This window comes from Malania oleifera, chromosome 2, assembly GCF_029873635.1.
Source record: "Malania oleifera isolate guangnan ecotype guangnan chromosome 2, ASM2987363v1, whole genome shotgun sequence".
In the NCBI taxonomy this organism is placed as follows: domain Eukaryota; kingdom Viridiplantae; phylum Streptophyta; class Magnoliopsida; order Santalales; family Ximeniaceae; genus Malania; species Malania oleifera.
Window position 1 is genome coordinate 75,366,366 of NC_080418.1, and position 21,548 is coordinate 75,387,913.

The following is a 21,548-nucleotide window of genomic DNA, read 5'->3' on the forward strand; positions in this document are numbered from 1 at the left end:
ATAATACAAATCAGTATAATAAATCTAGCAGATTAGGGGTGAGCATAATTCGGGGAAACCCGAATTAACCGATTTAACCGACCAAAATTGGTCGGTTCGGTTCGGGTAAAAAAACAAGTTCGGTCGGTTCTGTTAAGCTTCACCAAAATTCAGTGAATTGGTTTCCAGTTCGGTGAATAGGAAATATAAATTCGGTAAACCGATTAACTGATTTTTTTTACAAGAATTTTTAAATATTTCATATGGTTCCAAAAGTCTAATCGTAGCAATGATCAAAGAAAATAAAATCAAGACCAACACACTCAGACAGAAGCTGAAGCCTGCCATATCCAAATGTCTGAACATGTTACCCTGAAATTCTCATCAATGGTGACCTATAATTTATATGTGCATACCGTACCTACTACCCTTAGACAATTGCATTGGCGGCACTAGTAATCCTTGGCCATAAATCAGCACACTCCTTACCAATTGGACCAGTTATAGCAGAACCTTTCATTTCACCTTTAGGATTCATGATAACACCTGCATTATCTTCAAAGTACATGTAGACGCCATCCTTCCGGCGCCATGGCTTGCGCTGGAAAACAATGACTACGGGCATGACCTTCTTGCAGAGATCAGGCTTCCCTTTCTTCACAATAGCCATCACCATGTCCCCAACACATGCCGAAGGCAACCGATTCAATCGACACTTGATCCCCTTCACCGAAATAATGTAGACATTCTTAGCGCCAATTTTGTCCACACAGTTCACAGTCGCTGCGACTAGCCAACCTAGCGACATTCTGAACTTGTTTCCAGCCGACCCTCCATGACCTTGCTTCGACATTGTGGTCTGCAAGCAAAACACAGACAACGAATTAGGGTTTTTGCGAATTTAAAATAAAAATTAATATATGTTAAATAATTAAGTTTCACCAAAATTTTATTTTTAATAATTAGTTTTAAATAATTTTGGTTAAATTCGGTTAACTGAATTACCCAAACAGGTAATTCGATCGGGCGAGGTTTGGTCAATACCCCTTATTCAGTCCGTTCGGTTAATGGAAATGATTAACCAAAATTTTCAGTTAATTCGGTTAATTAACCGAATTTCACCGAACCGACCGTTTGCTCACCCCTACAGCAGGTCATAATCCACCTGGACCCGTGGGTACCAGGGATACATCAGAAACACATAACGGAAACCTAAGCAGCAGGAAACATACAATAATAGTATCATAAATACAAAACCATCCATCACAATACAGAATTACTACATCCATTGTATTTAAGTATATACATCCCAAAAGAAAGACCTAGGGATATTTTCCACAAAATCCAACCGTCCCTACTAAAACTTACTTTTTAGAGAGGGTAGATCAACAGTACTAAATCAGCGGAGCTTTACCTGATCTCCTATCAGGGCTCCTAAAATATTTATGAAATTCGGGGTGAGACACCTCTCAGTAAGGGAAATAAACTAACACTAGTGTGTGGCAACATGAGTATTTCTGTGTTCTATATAAAATCATACATAAACATATCAGTATAACTGTCTATGTCATATATGGGAAACATGTATTCTCACATCAAAGCAGAACAAATAGGATTTTCATAAACATAATTCATCTCATATAATATAATACGAAAACAACCCTCGTAGGTTAGCTAGCTGTTGTCATGTATTACCCCTACATGACTGGGTTGTGTGGCTTGAAGGCAGGACTTGACAATGGTTGGCTGACCACTGCCAAGTTAAAAGTATAGTCTGTAAGTCCGATGGGTCTGCCAGACCTGGTCTATACACCAGGGGTGCTCACACTTCTTAAAACCACGTCGACCATCCAACCTCACACCACTCCGTACAGAAGCGTTAACACAAATATCATGATAAATCATGAACACATAGCATCAGTATCGTGCAAGTGCTAGCCTAGACCAAGCCAACCAAGTTATGATAACATATAGCATATACTGAAACTGTCATACATGGATATTTCATACCATTAATTGTCAAATCAATCATATCATTTTGCATATATACGTATATCATGAAAATCATCGCCTCGTACACCGATAGTTCATATTTTACCATAGCTCGGCCCGTACGCCAGCAAATGACATCCATAGCTCGGCCCATACACTGGTAAATTATACGCATAGCTCGGCCCGTACGCCGGAAAACATATCCATAGTTGGGCCCATACGCCGACAAATCATATCCATAGCTCGGCTAGTACGCCGACAAATCATACACCGCAAACATATCCATAGCTCAGCCCGTACGCTAGAAAATCATATAAAAATCTCGGCCCGTATGCTAATTTTTCATTATAAAAATCCATATCTTTATCATATTCCCAGAAAACAGTATTTCATTATAATTTCTACTCATGTCACACGAAATAGGTTTCATACATATTTAAACATATCACCTTTTACAGCAATATTTCCCAACATAATGCATATATATATATATATATACACATATATTTTCCTGAAATCAAATGCTATAAAATAATATATACATTTTCATAAAATAACTAGCTTAGTTTATCCCCTTACCTGATTCTTGAAAAGCCTCTAAGAAAATTTGTCTTGCACCCGCAAGGTTCCCCGTTCATCACCTTGAAAATGATATTTCCCAAAACTAAACTTCAGTATTTCTACGCGTACTACGCTTTCTACAACTGACAAGAAGTCAAATAATGAGTAGGAAGCCTTACCCTGGATCTAGGATGAATTCCGAACTCGACCCACTGATGATCTACTCCAGCAGATATGCAGAGAACTTCCCCAAGAGTGTCGTGGTGGCTTCAGATCATCAATCCGGTGAAGATTGGACCCAAAAAACTAAAGAGAAGGTTAAGGAACTGAAGGGAGAGAGAATGGAGGATTCTGCACCGAATTTCTATAAAAAAATCACGTTTAGAACTATTTATACTGCAACCTTAGTCGACGAGCCATGTCACCTCGTCGACGAGGTCATGAAGGAAGTTCGTCGATGAACTTTGTTTCTCATTGACGAGATTTAGAAATAAGAGGATTGCTCTTCGGTATTTTCTCGTCGATGAAATGTACACTCGTCAACGAGCCCAATTGTAACTTCACCGATGAACGCGAAGCTGCCTCTTTCTTTATCCCTTCCAATTTCTATTTCCTCCCTCTCTAATATTATTTCAATATTATAATTATTCGGGTCACTACAAGTCATCTTCCAGAAGCTCTCGGGATCCTATACCTGAGTAGTTACCTTCTAGAAGCTCTCGGGATCCTACACTCGATCATTCATCTGACTCTCGGGTTCCTACACCCGAGTGGTCATCTTCCAGAGGCTCTTAGGATCCTACACCCGAGTGGTCATCTTCCAAAGGCTCTCGAAATCCAACACCTAAGTGGACATCTTCTAGAGGCTCTCGGGCTCATACACACGAGTAGTCATCTTCTAGAGGCTCTCAGGATCCTACACCAGAGTCGTCATTAATGGCTCTCGGGACCTTACACCCGAGTAGTCATCTTCCAGAGGCTCTTGAGATCCTACACCTAGTACAAGTTCTCCTCAGACACTTTGGTACTCAAAATTCTACATCTGAGCCGTCATCTTCAACCCTTTGTGGTCCTCCCCGAATTGACAATTTTTGCAATAGTCTCATCCAAGTTCACCATTTTCGTAATACTCTTCCTCAAATTAAATGTCATCTAGTTCTCAGAATCCTACACTTGAGCAGTCATCTTCAATTCGACAATGCATCTAGCTCATGGGATCCTACACCTGAGCATTCATCTTCAATTCGACATTACATCTGGCTCTCAGGATCCTACACCCGAGTACTCATCTTTTAGAGGCTCTCGGGAGCCTATACCCGATACAAGTCCCCTTCAGATACTTTGGTACTTAGGATTCAACAGTCGAGCCATCATCTTCAACCCTTTAGGGGTATCTACTAACTGGTAACTTCCAAGGCTACATGGCTCATAAGACTTACTAAAATAAGGATTTCATCCCGGTAATCAATAGCTCAGTTCGCTCTAACCTAGTAAAAATAAGCATATTTTATCCTTATAGCCATGTTGCTACAAAATAACAAAGGAATAACCTCCACTGTCATTTTCAAGCAACAATGCTTATAAAGAGGGGCAGCTACAGACACCCTAATTTTTAGTAGGTCATCTTAACTATGAATCCAATTCCCTATTAGTCCTAATTCAAAATTAGTTCAATTTATAATCTGAATGTGAGGTTGTTTAATTATAATTGGTTTAACCATCCAACCATGATCATAAGTGCTTACCAAGCTATTGATTGGTTATTTCAAGACCACATCATGATTGGTGTTAGGGATTTTTGTAAAATCATTTTTCTTTGTCAAGATTATGGGTTTATTGAAAATTTTTGAAGTGAACTCTCAATTTTAATTTCTATTTGATTTCTTGAGTGAATAAGTCCCGAGCACGCATGACCAAATAAATGTTTCATTAAGTGGGCACGTGCCCAAATCATGAAGTATATGGAAATTTTGGGAAATACAATACAATACAGGGAGTGGTAGTGAAATACAGTACAATACTAGAGATGCTGAAATATAGAAAAATATCGTACATGCAAAGGAAATACAGGAAAATCAAAATCAAATCAAAATCTTGAGTTAAGCTCACGGGCATATTCTGAAGCATCTTTGGAGGTCCTGTTCACCTAATTAGAAAGAAAAATTAAAAAAAAAAAGTCAAAGCTATTAAATGAAAATTCAAAATAAACATGTGCGCAATAAAATTACCCTCCTATGGAAACAAGATCTCAAGAAAAATTTCAAATTGTGGAAATATTCCCTCCTCATACTTGCTCCCTGAATCTCCATTAATTGGATAATTAACCGAATCACTAGAATTGGGGAACAAATTTCTGTTGAAACGGATTTCTGCTAGGAAGGAAAGAAGGAAGAAAAGATTGATTGGACCTTGCCTAAACCAACCCTATAAAGAAGGAGTCTCACACATAGCACAAAAGGAGGACAAAGTAATTGATAAAAAAATTAAGAGACAAAATTGAGAGACTGGGAGGAGAATTGCAGACTGACAGTGAGGAAGCACAAACAGAGGCAGAAAGAAGTTCATGAGGTGTTCAAAATAGCAGAAACCTTGCGAGGCTCTTACAAGATGGAGCTAATCCTTTGAGTAGGCACTTTGTAGTGCCCTCCCATTCAGAACCCATAAGCCAACTCAGAAGCCCCTAGAAGTGTAAGGCCCCGGACATTCCACATAGGGCCCGGAGTGTTATGAGATCAACACACGTCTCTAATACCATTCACACAGTGGAAAATAATTTTAACTAACCTCAAACAAAATACCAGAGTTCTATATTTATATATGCAGTTCCATATAAGTACAATCTCATTCTTTATATTACAAAACCAGAATTAAAATATATTAAACATAAAACTAAATACATAACCATTGATATCGAACTCACAAAAACTAACCCCCACCCTGGAGCTATCTAAGCTCGATCACCCAGAAATCCTAAAAAGATTAAATCATCGACGGGGTGAGACACCTCTAAGTAAAGAAGAAATAATTTAATAGTGTGTGGCTGAAGTGTTTATTATATATTTAAAGATGTCCATACATACATATTCATAATCCAATAGCAATCAAGATAACGCGTTCATTAACACACCATGGTCAACTTTTCTATCACCTATTCACATGCCCACATACATATTATTTTTACTAATAATTTCCGAGAATAGGGAAGTCTAACTACCCATACAAGTAGATTCCCTCTGCCTTAGTGCAAACACCAGGGCACTCACCTTTCTCAGTAAGCCCTCGGGTTGTGTATCTAGGTAAAGTCTCCGATAATAGGGAAGGTCACCCACCCATACAAGTGGCTTCCCTCTACTCTGGTATCCACAAATAATTACAAGAGTACACGCCTTCCTCAGCAAGCCCTCGGGTGGAGTAATCTACTTTACCATAAATACTTAATTAATTAAAGTCACACGCAACCAATAATAATCCTTTCACAGAGCTCCACACATATATGCATACCATAATCAATCCACACAAGATAATCCACACAGTCTTCAATCGTACCCACATATGGTCCATAACCATGCCGAATACAACGTCCACACAAGACTGTCAACCATACAACATGTAATAACCCAGAGAAATAACACATGGCCTCATCGACGAACACAGGGAGTTCGTCGACGAGCGCATAAAGGGGCCTCGTCGACGAGAAAATACCGAGAAAGGTTTTTGGGGCAGTCTAAAATTCGTCGACAAGGGAGGAAGTTCGTCTACGAAATTACTTAAAGACTTGTCAACAAGATGATGTGTCTCGTCGACGAATCTGGGGCTATAAATAATGAAAACCTGAAATTTTTCAGCAAAAATTCCCTCTCTCTCTCTCTCTCTCTCTCTCTCTCTCTAAAACATCTCCCACTCATTCTCTCTTCAATTCCAGGTCCGTTGCTCGCTGGATTGAAGATCTGAGACCACCACGATGCTCCTGATGAAGTTCTCTACAAGTCTGCTATAGCTGATCGTTGGTGGAGTTAGTTTGGAATTCCTCTCAAACTCAGGGTAAGGTGTTTTATTCAGAATTTGCTTTCCTACAGTTATAGGAAATGTAGTATGTAAGAAAATACTGATGTTTTGTTCTGGGGGATGTCGCTTTTAGGGTGTTGAGTGGAGATCCCTACGGATGTAGGGTCAGAGTTCAGTGAGGGCTTTTCAGAAACTAGGTAAGGGAAATATGCTATTCTAGGAGATTTTAATTATATTATTAAAGATTTTATATGCATGTATACCAGTTATTATGCAGTTTTATAGAATAAGAGTATTAAAGAATGTGTGACCTGAGTAGATATTATCTGATATAGAATCTTATGCAGTTTTTCTCAGAATATCATGTTATATAGTATATACAAGTATATGTACATCTACAGTTTTATTCATATCAGTATATATTTAGATATTTACACAGATGGATATATATATATATATATATTTATATACATGTACACAGATGTTTACTCGGATCAGTATATACAGTATTTAGAGAATGTCATGTTTTCCTAATGCTATAACACTCAGTTTATACTGACAGTTTATACAGAGAGAATAATAGTTATAGCATCAAGATGCTACAGACATGTTATTTAGATATTAGAATATTTACAATACAGAATTATAATGTTATGGTTATTTTAGAAACATGATAAAAATAGCAAAGATAATTATAGTATATATATTTATATAGTATCAGATCCCTGATGTGATATTACAGACAGATACAGTTTACAGAGCACGGTACCGTTGCTATATACAAAATAGAGTGCAACCACATATCTCAGATAGTGTGTGGGTACCGTCAAACCATGCTCGGAGAGGATAGCGCTCCCTAGTTGGGTTGAGGGAGCTGGTTTGACAAGGTAATAGTTCCAGTTCTGTGCTTAGGAGTGGACGTAGTTTGGTCGGACTGAGGTAGTGTAGAGTATAATGACTTACTTGGAGGGCTGACCAGCATTAAGTCCCGCCTACGGGCAGCACAACCCTATCATGAGGGGTCAAATCATGACATACATATTTCCAGGGAAAAGCATAGTTATATATATATGTATATAGTTTTACAGCATTTAATGTATATAGTATGATATTAGCAGTACGAAAAATAGAAAGTTCAAATGATACAATTATATTTTAAGCTACGGTTAACGTCAAATTTATTGATACTGATTTTCCAGCTTTACAGTTTCAAATGTTATTATTATTGATATGCAACTTGATCACTACACACTAGTAATAGCGTATTTCCACTTACTGAGTGTCGACTCATCCCATCATTTTAACATTTTTCGGGTGAACTAGCTAGGCAAGCAGATCAGGCTCATGATTAGAGAGTCTCTTGGTTGCTCTATACTTAGGGTAAGTTGGTACAAGGAGGTTTGAGTTTTGGGGAAGTGATACTAGTATATGTAAATATAATATGGAAAATTACTAGATTCTGGTATTGTATGTATATTTGTGGTTATGTGATTTATGTTTTTCCGCTGCGTAGGTGTGCCCACTATCTACAAAAATACTTCAGCGCCTATCTGAGGCCTGAGAGTCTATAGCAGGGATATTTAAGTAATATACATATTGATATAAAAAAAATGATATAATTTTGAGGTCGTTACAATTTGGTATCAGAGCCTAGGTTGCTAGGTTCTGTAGACTTTAGAGTGCAGTGGGAAACAATAGCAGAATATAGGAAAAGGGATTTGAGGTTTTGTTCTGTGATCTAGATACAGGATTTCGTGGTGGATTCTGTGTTTTTCCTGGGATAACGATTTCAAGAAAACCATGGTAAACTATCAATGAGTCGTGTATTTAGGTTGCAAGATTGGATTTTGGGATTAGGATCGGGAGGGATGATTAATAGAGGATTTGAAGTTCTAGTGGAATAGAATAAGTTAGGTATATATGGGAAATAGGATTCTGAAACGGTGTTTTGGGTGTTCACCGGATGGACCGAGGGGGTAGTAGCGCTCACGCTAGTGGAGATGATGGAGTGGGTCCTTCTGGCACAGGTGGTGGAGATTCAGATGCTGTGCTACGTAGTGTGGCTCAGCAAGTGATGGCCAAGATTGCTCAGAGCTCTAGGGAACAGGGGGTCCATCGTTGTCTCAGTGATGTACTATAGAGAAATTTATAACGATGAACCCGCCGGCATTTTCTAGAGCAGCTGACCCTGCAGTGGCGGAGAACTAGTTGCAGGAGGTAGAGAAGATTCTGACAGTACTTCGTAGCACCGACGAGCAGAGAGTCTTATATGCCATGTACAGAGTGGCGAAGGAGGCTGAGAGATGGTGGGCAGCCACCAGGTTGTTGGAGGAGCAGAGGGTGATTCCAGTACCCCTGACTTGGGCTCGATTCAGGGACGTGTTCTTTGATAGATATTATCCTGCCTCAGTGAGAGAGGCTTGCGTACAAGAGTTCCTGTGTTTGTCCCAAAGGTCATTAACAGTCCAGCAATACGTGGCAAAATTTATCGAGCTCTCGGGTTTCTATCCCTATATCATCCCAGATGAAGTAAAGAAGGCCAGAATGTTCGAAAGGAATTTTGAGGCGAGATATTTACTGGCAGGTGGCGGTACTAAGGATCTAGGATTTTGTAGAGTTCGTTGATAGGGCCATTATAGCAGAGGAAAGTCTACCTAAAGAGACTAAGACACAGAGTCAGAAGAAGAGGACCGCACCCTCGAGCTTTCAGGGGAGTCCTAGCCGAGGCCCTTGGAGAGGAGGTAGATCTGGCGAAGGTCAGAGACAGATGGTAGAGCATGGTGGATTTCAGGGTGGTCAGCCTCCCACCATTTGTACCAGATGTGGACAGAGACACCTAGGTGAGTACCAGTTGGGGGAGAATGTCTGTTATCATTGCGAGAAGCCCAACCATATGGCTCGATCATGTTGGATGCTGTCGAATTATGCACCGGCTCCCAAACCATTTTGGATGGATATCAAGCGCCCCGCGAAGGTCAGCAGAGGAATATTGCGCCAGCAAAGGTCTATGCGTTGACTCTGGGTGACGTTGAGATGGCTGGAGACATTAGTTACAGGTACGATTATTGCTTTACCATATAAAATTATTGTTTTATTTGATACAGGTGCTACCCACTCTTTTATATCGGCGAGATATGCCAGAATAACTAGGGTGGAGACACAATTATTATGTGAAGAATTGTTTGTGGGTACGCCGATGGAATCTGTAGTGAGATGCAGGATGGTGTTTCGGAATTTCCCAATAAGTATTCAAGAGAGAATACTACCAGCAGATCTTGTGGTTCTAGATATGTAGGGGTTTAATGTGATACTGGGCATGGATTGGCTAGCAACCCATCATGCCAGTATTGTTTGTCATCAAAGAGAAGTGATTTTCAGACCTCTAGGTGAGCCAGAATTTAGATTCGTGGGTTCACGCGTACGTGCCTCACCACAGCTAGTGTCGGCTATTCAGGTGAGGAGACTGCTACAGGACGGTTGCCAGGGGTATGTCGCATACATAAAAGAATTGTCGAAAGAAGAATTAGAACAGGCTGACATACCAGTAGTAAGGGAATTCTCAGACATCTTTCTAGAAGAATTGCCTGGTTTACCGCCTAACCGTGAGATTGAATTTACTGTAGATCTCTTGCCAGGGTTTGCACCAATATCTTAAGCACCTTACCATATAGCCCCAGTAGAGTTAAAAGAATTGAAAGAACAGTTACAGGAATTGCTAGATAAATGTTTCATCAGGCCCAGTGTGTCGCCTTGTGGTGTGCCAGTTCTGTTCGTGAAAAAGAAGGACGGGACCATGAGGTTATGTATCAATTATAGGGAGATAAATAAAGTAACAGTCAAGAATAAATATCCACTCCCTAGGATTGATGATTTATTTGATCAGTTGCAGGGGACCCAGGTCTACTCTAAAATTGACCTGCGGTCAGGTTACCATCAAATGAAAGTTAGAGCAGAGGATATTTCGAAGACTGCATTTTGAACCCGATATGGGCATTACGAGTTCTTGGTGATGCCATTTAGGTTGACGAACGCACCAATAGTATTTATGGATCTAATGAATCAGGTGTTCTATCAATATTTGGATCAGTTTGTGGTTGTGTTTATTGATGATATACTGGTTTATTCGAGAAGTTTTGAGGAGCATGAGCATTATTTGAAATTGGTGTTACAGCTATTAAGGGAAAGAAAATTGTATGCAAAATTCAAGAAGTGTGAGTTTTGGTTAAGGTAGGTTACCTTTCTCGGCTATGTGATCTCTAAAGTGGGAGTCTCAGTTGATCCGAGTAAAATAGAAGCAGTACTGAATTTGGAAAGGCCGGGAAATGTTTAAGAAGTCAAAAGTTTTCTAGGATTGGCTGGCTATTACCGACGCTTCGTGAATGGCTTCTCCAAGTTGTCTGGTCCGTTAACACGACTTACAAGGAAAAATATGAAGTTTGATTGGACTGACGACTGTGAGCGGAGTTTTCAGGAGTTAAATCGGTGGTTAGTTTCAACTCCAGTACTATCTATTCCTTTAGGGGAGGACGGATTTGTGAAATAAAATGATGTGTCCTTGAAGGGACTTGGGTTCGTATTAATGCAACACAACAGTGTTATTGCATATGCATCTATACAGCTTAAAGAATATGAGAGGAATTATCATGTCCATGATTTAGAACTTGCTGCAGTGATGTATGCTCTCAAGATCAAGAAACATTACCTATATGGTGGAAAGTGCGAGATTTTCACGGATCACAAGATCCTGAAGTATTTCTTTATGCAGAAGGAACTAAATATGAGACAAAGAAGGTGGCTAGAGCTTATTAAAGACTATGACTGCACCATTAGTTACCACCCACGGAAAGCGAATGTGGTAGCTGATGCTTTGAGTAGGAAATCAATGGTACCAGTACTAGTAGCCATGGAGATTCCGCATTCAATTTTGATAAATTTGGAAAGACTCAGCATTGAAATGATAGAGGAAAGTCCTCAGGCAGCCATTGCCACTCTAGTGGTTCAGCTTACATTATATGAGAGGATTAAAGCAGCCCACAGTGATGATGTAGAGTTAGCAGAGGTAATGGATAGGGTGCGAGCTGGTTAAGGTGAGGAATTCAGCTTATCAGATGACAAAGCCCTGCAGTTCCATACTAGGCTTTGTGTTCCTGCAAATACAGAGATTAGGAGAACTATATTGGAGGAGGCTCACAGATCCTTATACACCGTATATCCAAGTAGCACAAAAATGTATCAGGATCCGCAGGAGTGCTTCTGGTGGAGTGGAATGAAGAGAGAGATAGCTAAGTTTGTACAGCAGTGCTTGATGTGCCAGCAGGTTAAAGTTAAGCACTGGAGACCAGCAGGGCAGTTGCAGCCATTGTTTATTTCCGAGTGGAAATGGGATCATGTTTCGATGGATTTCGTTACGGGATTACCACCAGCGCAACAGGGGTTGAATGCGATTTGGGCGGTTGTTGATCGTTTGACGAAGACCACTCATTTCATTCTGATTAAAGTCAGCTATTCCATGGACATATTGGTAGAGATATATGTTCAGGAGATAGTTCGTGTTCATGGAGTGCCAGTATCCATAGTCTCGGACCGAGATCCTTGGTTTACTTCACGATTATGAAAAAGTTTTTAGGAGGCTATGGGTACACAACTAGCATTTAGCACTACTTTTCACCCCCAAACAGATGGTCAGACTGAGAGGACGATCCAGACATTAGAAGATATGCTTCGTGCGTACGTGGTGGATTTTGGTTGTAGCTAGACCCAGTTTTTACCATTAATTGAATTTTCCTATAATAACAACTACCAGGCTAGTATCGGCATGGCTTCATACAAGGCACTGTATGGCAAGAGATGTCATTCTCCTCTCTTCTAGGATGAAGTAGGTGAAAGGTGAGTGTTAGGTCCAGAGATTGTACAGCAGGTGTGTGATAAGGTCCGACTAATTAAAGAAAGAATCAGCACCGCGCAGAGTCGGCAGAAAATCTACGTAGACACTCGCCGTCGAGAGCTACAGTTTGATGTGGGAGATTGAGTATTTTGAAGATAGCTCCTCTGAAAGGAGTTATGAGGTTTGGAAAGAAGGGCAAGTTGAGCCCAAGGTATATCGACCCTTTTGAGATACTAGAGAGAATAGGATCAATTGCCTATAAACTAGCTTTATCACTAGCTTTGGCTCGAATTCATGACGTGTTTCATGTTGCTATGTTAAGGAAATATGTCCCAGACCTGTCCCACATAATCAGCTATGTAGAAATAGAACTCAAGGATTCACTAGCTTATGAAGAGATGCCGGTACATATTTTAGACAAAAAGACACAAGAACTGCGTATTAAAGAAATTCAGGTAGTGAAGATTTTGTGGAGGAACCATGCTATGGAAGAAGCCTCATGGGAACTTGAGGATGAAATTAAAAAGAAATACCCACATTTGTTCCACGAGTAATCAGGTAATGTAAATAGTTAGGTAATGTTTCTTTTGCTGGTACGTGTACTATTTAGTTAGTAAGTAGTTTTTAATTTTATTTGTGTAATCTCCCAAAACATAGAATGTAACCACGGTATTCCTCCGCCATAAGTGAGGATAAGTAATAAAATAAGTAGACCGTTTGCTTCAAGGGGATGATAGATGGTATGGATGGTGTTTAACAAAAATAGTAAATTTCGAGGACAAAATTTTATAAGGAGGGGAGAATGTAATAACCTAGAGAAATGACACGTGGCCTCGTCGACGAACATAGGGAGTCTGTCGATGAGCGCATAACGGGGCCTCGTCGACAAAGCCATGCCTCATTGATGAGAAAACACCAAGAGAGGTTTTTGGGGCAGTTTGAAATTCGTCGACGAGGGACGAAGTTCGTCGACGAAATTACTTAAAGACTCGTCGATGAGATGACGTGTCTCATCGACGAATCCGAGGCTATAAATAGTGAAAACCTAGATTTTTCAGCAGAAAAGTGGCGCAAAAATTCCCTCTCTCTCTCTCTCTCTAAAACGTCTCCCACTCCTTCTCTCTTCGATTTCGGGTCCGTTGCTTGCCAGATTGAAGATCTGAGGCCACCACGACGCTCCTGACAAAGTTCTCTACAAGTTTGCTAGAGTTTATCATTGGTGGAGTTAGTTTGGAATTCATCCCAAACTCAGGGTAAGGTGTTTTATTTAGAATTTGCCTTCCCTACAGTTATAGGAAATGTAGTATGTAAGAAAATACTGATGTTTTGTTCTGGGAAATGTCGCTTTCAGGGTGTTGAGTGGAGAACCCTGCGGGTGTAGGGTCAGAGTTCAGTGAGAGCTTTTCAGAAACTAGGTAAGGAAAATATGCTATGCTAGGAGATTTTAATTATATTATTAGAGATTTTATATGCATATATACTAGTTATTATGCAGTTTTATAGAATAAGAGTATTAAAGAATGTGTGGCCTGAGTAGATATTATCTGATATAGAATCTTATGCAGTTTTTCTCAGAATATCATGTTATATAGTATATACGAGTATATGTACATCTAAAGTTTTATTCATATCAGTATATATTTAGATATTTACACAGACATGATAAAAACAACAAAGATAATTATAGTATATATATTTATATAGAATCAGATCCTTGATGAGATATTACAGACGGATACAGTCTACAGAGCACGGTACGGTTGCTATATACAAAATAGAGTGCAACCACATATCTTAGATAGTGTGTGGGTATCGTCAAACCATGCTCAGAGAGGATGGCGCTCCCAGTTGGGTTGAGGGGGCTGGTTTGACGAGGTAGCAAATCCAATTCTATGATTAGGAGTGGATGTAGTTTGGCCGGATTGAGGTAGTGTAGAGTATAGTGACTTACCTGGAGGGCCGACCAGCGTTAAGTCCTGCTTATGGGCTGCACAACCCTGTCATGAGAGGTCAAATCATGACATACAGATTTCTAAGGAAAAGCATAGTTATATATATGTATACGGTTTTACAGCATTTAATGTATATAGTACGATATTAGCAGTACGAAAGAAAGAAAGTTCAGATGATACAGTTATATTTTAAGCTACGATTAAAGTAAAATTTATTTAAAATGATTTTCCAGCTTTACAATTTCAAATGTTATTATTATTGATATGCAACTTGGTCGCCACACACTAATAATAGCATATTTCTACTTACTGAGCGTCGACTTATCCCATCATTTTAACATTTTTCAAGTGAACCAACTAGGTGAGCAGATCAAGCGCGCGGTTTGAGAGTCCCTTGGTTGCTCTATACTTAAGGTAAGTTGGTACAGGGTGGTTTGAGTTTTGGGGAAGTGATACTAGTATATGTAAATATAATATGGAAAATTACTAGATTCTAATATTGTATGATTCATCATTCCACATTACTCACAACCATTTAATTAGCAAAAAAATTTTCAACCCATACGATTTTTGCCAATATAATATATAATTAAAAAATATATTTACAATACTTGCATTGTTCAGAAAGTTATACCTAAATATGTAGAATTTTATACCCAAAATTAGCCGGCTTATAATTAATAAAAATGTTATTATAAAATATTTCCCCTTACCTGCACCTCAAGATACCTACCTAAACCGAACAAAACGAGGCCCTATATTCCAAAAATTCAAACTTACTCAAATCTTATAAAAATACCCATTTAATACTTCCTAGGCTCCAAATAATAATATTCGTTAAGAAAACTCCAAAATAACTCACTTATCCCGATTTTGGGATGTTTCCCAAACCTCTCAAATCAATGGTCAGCTCCTTCAGCCTTGCGAAGAAGGATCCTATGAACCTCATGGTGGTTCCAGATCATCAAACCGAGTCAAATCTAGCCCGGAATCGAAGAGAAAAGGCTGAGGGTCTATGTAGAGACCCGAACCTGTAAATCAGGAAGAAAATAAGAAATGGACAGATAGGGGGTATTTCTTCAGGGTTCGTCGACAAGGGTAGCATTCTCGTCGATAAAGTTTCTTCAGTCCTCATCGACGAAATTCAGAGCGTCGTCGACGAGGGAATACCGAGCGCATTAGAGAAAATATGCAGATAGGGTTCATCGATGAAGATATGGCTTCGTCAATGAGCTGTGTGGCAGACTCGTCGACGAAGACGCCACCTCGTCGACGAGTTTGACTCACTCAAAAGCTCTATAAATATCCATTTTGGTTGCTTAAGGGCTAAGTTTGCTCCCAAAAGCTCTCCCTCTCTCTCTAACCTGCGATTTTCTTTCTCTCTCTCTCTCTCTCTCTCTCTCTCTAAGATCCTTTGTCGTTTGTCGCTCGTTTCTAAAAACGGAGGTTCCTACGTGGATCAAAAGAGAAAACTCGACAAATATAGCGGATCATATCGTCTTTTTAGAGATTTTTGGGTTTTCCCAAAAATCGAGGTAAGGATCTGATTTCATTTTTGATTAAGCAGTTATGTAGTAGTCTCGATTTCAGTAAAGTTATATTCTGTGGTTTTTAGGTTTAGAGGGTCCCGGATTGCCGTTTTGGACCGTTCTGTGCGTGTATTCATTTTTGGGTTTAAGGTAAGGGGAATTTGATTACAGTAGTACTTTTGAAAAAGAAAACTAAATCGTTAAAAAGTTAGTCTATATCAATATGTATGTTTTGACTGTTTATTTGCTAAATTTCCCCGAATAGAAATGTCAATTTTACGATTTTACGGTTTTTGGTAAAACAAGGATTTCGGCGTATGATCTCCAAATTTTACAAAACCACTTTATTTGCACTAACGTTGTAGTAGGAGATGCCTGAATCTTTTATTTTCCATTTAAATGGTGTTTACCGAACTTTTTATCATTTAGCGGATTTTGGATTAAACTTATGTGATATAGGTTGAAATGAAAATATGTGAATTTTTTATAATATGTGTATTAATTATGGGAACTGGAGTTCCACTTTGCTATATTGAAAATGTGGAAAATAGGTGTCAATTTTATATACCATGCTATATACCTAAAAAGGGTAAATCAAGAGAGTGTGTGCCGGTTTATACCCAAAGTGCTTGATTGAGTTTGTGAAAATACTGGAATTGTACATGTTATTATGTTCATTACAAATTATATATATGATTAATGGAAACACAGCTTGCTACCAAGAAGTTGAAAAAGACTTCAGTAAAAGGGGTTGAAAGATACTCCAGTGCGGGGGTTGAAATATACTCTTAGAGGCTCGGTTCCGTAGCTAGTAAGTATAGTGCAATCACACATGTGAATCAGTGTGGGTACATAGATAGTTGGCTAGCAGGAGTTTGTAATCACTAGTGAAATAATAGACCAAGGGAGGCAGTCGAACTATAAAATATATGCTCGACAATGTCTGCACGAACATGGCATATTAGAGTCATCAGTGCACAACCCGTGCCACGGGGTAAATTGGCGTAATTATGTCACAACCAAGCTGGTCGTTGTTCTAATATTCTAATACATAATTTAAATGCTTTCATGGAAGGAATTTATGGTATTTACTTTACTATACCTGTCGCAACATAGTATTGAGAATGTTCGTATTATATGTATTGAAGTTGATTCAAATAAGCATATGCAGTCACACACTGTTGTAACACTTTTCACCTTACTGAGAAGTGTCTCCCCCATATATCTAACTTTATTTTTCTGGTCCATTGGGACGTCGTTCCTAGTAGCTAGAGGGACTCAAGAGGTTGTATTTTTGGGTATAGTCTACGTAAGTCTTTTGTTAATATATTGAACGTAGTTGGAGTATTTTTGGAGATTATAAGTAATGGAGATATGTTAGGGATATATGTCTATAATTATAAGCTTGATAGATAAACTCTAGTATAAGTCTAGTAGAAATCCCAATAGATGTTTATGTTTTTCCGCGACATTTACATTGTTTTTATGTATGATTTATACCCGTATGTCCCTATTTAGCACGGGTTGTCTTTGAATGCATAGCAGGTACAGGTATTCTGTATTTGTGTTAACGATACTGGCCCGTATAAAGGGTTGGGTCGTTATAGTTGGTATCAGAGCCCTTAACCAATCGAAAGTGTGTTTTAATGCATGCTGTTTGGTTAGGGATATGTCAGGATTTAAGAGTTACTAATTATGAAGTCTAGAATATACCAGAGTATAGGACAAAGATAAGACATTGGGTTTTGCTTTGTATACCCGGAGATGGAAATTCATTGATAGACTTCTGTATTTTTCTGGGTCAGACGAAAGGTTCAGAAAAACACGGCAATCCATTGACGGTTTTGTTTTCAGGTAAGAGTTACTAATTATGAAGTCTAGAATATACCAGAGTATAGGACAAAGATAAGACATTGGGTTTTTCTTTGTATACCTGGAGATGGAAATTCGTTGATAGACTTCTGTATTTTTCTGGGTCAGACGAAAGGTTCAGAAAAACACGGCAATCCATTAACGGTTTTGTTTTCAGGTGGAATCTGAGTTCGAATGATAGTGTTAAATTTGTTGAGGTGTTTCAATATTGAGGATATGAAGTAAGGAGACTGCATCTATAGTATGGTAGTACTAGCTGATGCTTAGGCTATTGATCTTTCTAATGGATTCTTGTAATTGTTTTCAGGATGGAATCGAGGGATATTACTACCAACGTGGGAGGCAGTAGTAGTGAGGGTGCTGGCCATGAGGTTAGCAGTGATTCTGCCAGTAGATTGCGGGATTTCGCACAGCAGCTTATGGTTGAGGTGGTGCGAACGAATAGGGGGTAGGATCATCCTACGACTGAGATGGGTTGCTCTATTAAGCAGTTCACCAGGTTGAAGCCCTCGGATTTCGTGGGAAGCGCAGATCAATTCGTGCTGAGAATTGGATCAGGAGATGGAGAAGATCCTGGATGTTTTAAACTGCACGGAGAAGCAGAAGGTCACCTTTGCCACGTTCAAGATGGTAGGGGAGGCTGAGAGGTGGTGGGTGTCGGTTAAGAAGATGGAGGAGCACCGACCTATACCAGTAGCGTTGACGTGGGCCCGGTTCAAAGAGCTCTTCTTTGAATGGTATTTTCCGGCCACGGTTAGAAACGGGAAATGGAGGAGTTTATGAACCTGACGTAGGAATCGCTGACGGTGCAGCAGTATGTTGCCAGATTCTAGGAGCTATCCCTATTCACTCCATTTGTTATACCGGATGAAGTGAAGAAGGCCTGGAAGTTCCAAAGGGGTCTGAGGAAGGAGATCCGCAGGCAGACTGCGATCTTGCAGTTGCAGGACTTTGCTACGTTGGTTTACAAAGCCATCATGGCAAAGGAGTGTTTGCTAGAAGACGTTGAGGTCAAGTTATGAAGAAGAGGCCAGCGCCTCCTAGTTCTTCGTCTGGGGCAAGGCAGCGTAATTGGAAGAAGAGTAGTCATGGTACGTCTCAAAATACGGCATCCTTCCGTGGTTGCTCTCTTTGTGGTAAGAAACAAGCTAGGCAGTGTTGGTTGACTACGGGTGCTTGTATGCGGTGTGGTAGGCAAAGGCATCAGATGAAAGATTGTCGTGTGCAGGGGAGCAGTGGAACCTCACAGCAGCCATTCAGGGGAATTACTTAGGCTCAGTAGGGTGGTCAGCAAGGGGGTACAGCCCAGGCTAGGGTGTATTCTCTGACTCTTGGTGATGCGGAGAATACTGGTGATGTAGCCACAGGTATCATTTACATGCTTTCTCATAAAGCTGTTGCATTATTTAATTCCGGGGCAACGCATTCTTTTATTTCCTGAGGTTTTGTTAAATTGTGTGGATTAGAGGTGCAATTGTTAGATTATGAACTAGTGGTGGCTACACCATCTGGATCTGTGGTCAGGTGTAGCAAGGTAGTTTGTGACTTCCCGGTTGAAATTCAGGGAAGGGTGCTACCAGTTGATCTTGTGATGTACGACATGTATGACTTTGATATCATCTTAGGGATGAACTGGTTGTCTGCCAGTTATGCCAGTATTGATTGCCACATGAGGGAGGTGTTGTTCAGATCGTCAGGAAAATAGGAATTCCAATTCCTCAGATCGTGTGTGCGTTCTGCACCATGGATCCTTTCTACTATGCAAGTTAGAAGGCTACTCTTTAAAGGATGCCAAGGGTATTTGGCGTTTGTGAAAGACATGCTAGCAGAAGAGCGAGAACTAGAGATGATTGTTGTAGTGCGCGAGTTCCCTGACGTGTTTCCAGAGGACTTGCCAGGATTACCTTCGGACCATGAAGTGGAATTTTCTATTGAGTTAGCTCCAGGTACGACGCTTATATCGAAAGTTTCGAATTGTATGACTCCAGCTAAGCTAAAAGAGTTGAAAGAACAGCTTCAGGAGCTGCTTGACAAGGGGTACATTCGACCTAGTGTTTCTCCTTGGGGAGCACCGGTGTTATTTGTGAAGAAGAAGGATGGGTTGATGAGAATGTACATCAACTATAGGGAGCTTAACAAAGTGACAATAAAGAATAAATACCCGCTAACCAGGATTGATGATTTGTTCGATCAGTTTTAGGGCACGCAGATCTTTTCTAAAATTGATTTACGATCTAGGTATCACCAACTAAAGGTAAAAGCGTAGGACGTGAAGACAGCATTTCGAACTCGGTATGGCCATTACGAATTTATAGTTATGCCCTTTGGGTTGACTAATGCACCTACAGCATTTATGGATTTGATGAACAGGGTCTTTCACGAATATCTAGACCAGTTCGTCATGGTATTTATTGATGACATCCTAGTGTATTCTAGGGGCGCTACAGAGCATGAAGTTCATTTTAAACTGGTGTTGCAAATGCTTAGGGATACGAGGTTACATGCTAAACTAAAGAAGTGCGAGTTTTCGCTAGAACAAATTGTATTTCTAGGGCACGTAGTGTTTAAGAAAGGTATATCAGTGGACCCGAGTAAGATTGAAGCAGTAGTGAATTGGGCGAGGCCAAAGAATGTTCAGGAAGTCAGAAGTTTTCTAGGTCTTGCAGGTTACTACCGTCGATTTGTGGAAAGGTTCTCCATTTTAGCAGGTCCTTTGATAAGACTCACGTGGAAGAATGTGAGGTACGATTGGACTGATGAGTGCGAGCTGAGTTTCCAGGAGCTGAAACGGCGATTGGTTACTACTCCAGTTCTGACTATTCCATCCGGTATTGGTAATTTTGTAATTTACAGTGATGCCTCTAAAAAGGATCTTGGCTATGTTCTAATGCAGCAGGGTAGAGTGGTTGCTTATGCTTCTTGTCAACTCAAAGAATAAGAGAAGAACTACCCAACGTATGATATGGAATTAGCAGCGGTGGTGTTTGCTTTGAAAATTTGGAGGCACTACCTATACGGTGAAGGGTGTCATATTTTTACTCACCATAAAAGTCTTAAATACTTTTTCACCCAGAAGGAGCTAAACATGAGATAGCGTAGGTGACTTGAGTTAATAAAAGACTACGACTATATTATTAGTTATCTCTATAGGAAAGGCTAATGTGGTAGTTTATGCTCTAAGTCGGAAGTCTATTGATGTGTCAGTCTCAGCAGTGGGGGTTCAGCATCATATCTGTATGGACCTTGAAAGGTTGAATTTAGAGGTGGTGGAAGGAAATCATCAGGCTGTTCTTGCTAGCTTGGTGGTATAGCCAACTTTGCAAGAAAGGATCCGTGTTACGCAAGAGGAGGATCCAGAGTTGGTTAAGGTTAGAAAAGGAGTTCAAAAGGGGTTGAAGAGGGATTTCAGTATCTCTAGTGACGGGATATTGAGATTTTGCAGCAGGGTTTGTGTACCGAATGATGTCGTCATTAAACAGGTCATTTTGGAGGAGGCACACCATTCACTCTACACTATACATCCTGGTAGTATGAAAATGCATCGGGATTTGATGGAATCTTTCTAGTGGTCCAACATCAAAAGAGAGATCGCCCATTTTGAAGAGCAGTGCCTAACATGTTAGCGGATCAAGGCAGAACATTAGAGGCCGGCAGGACCACTTCAGCCACTTGATGTTCCTGAGTGGAAGTGGGAACACATCTCGATGGATTTTGTGACAGGTTTACCTACAATGTTGTATAGGCAGAATGCTATATGGGTTATAGTGGATCGGC

General features: G+C 39.9%; 1 protein-coding gene across 1 annotated transcript; it reads right to left on the bottom strand.

Annotated features, from left to right (window-relative positions):
- Positions 1 to 249: 249 nt before the first annotated feature.
- Positions 250 to 832, bottom strand: LOC131148962 (large ribosomal subunit protein uL14-like). Its single transcript, XM_058098954.1, has one exon. It carries the CDS (start codon positions 830 to 832, stop codon positions 410 to 412), a length of 423 nt encoding a protein of 140 aa, XP_057954937.1. The 3' UTR covers positions 250 to 409.
- Between the last annotated feature and the right edge of the window lie 20,716 nt (positions 833 to 21,548).

Bases quoted from the DNA above. Each gene is read 5' to 3' on its own strand.
- LOC131148962 (XM_058098954.1), bottom strand. From the start codon at position 832: ATGTCGAAGCAAGGTCATGGAGGGTCGGCTGGAAACAAGTTCAGAATG.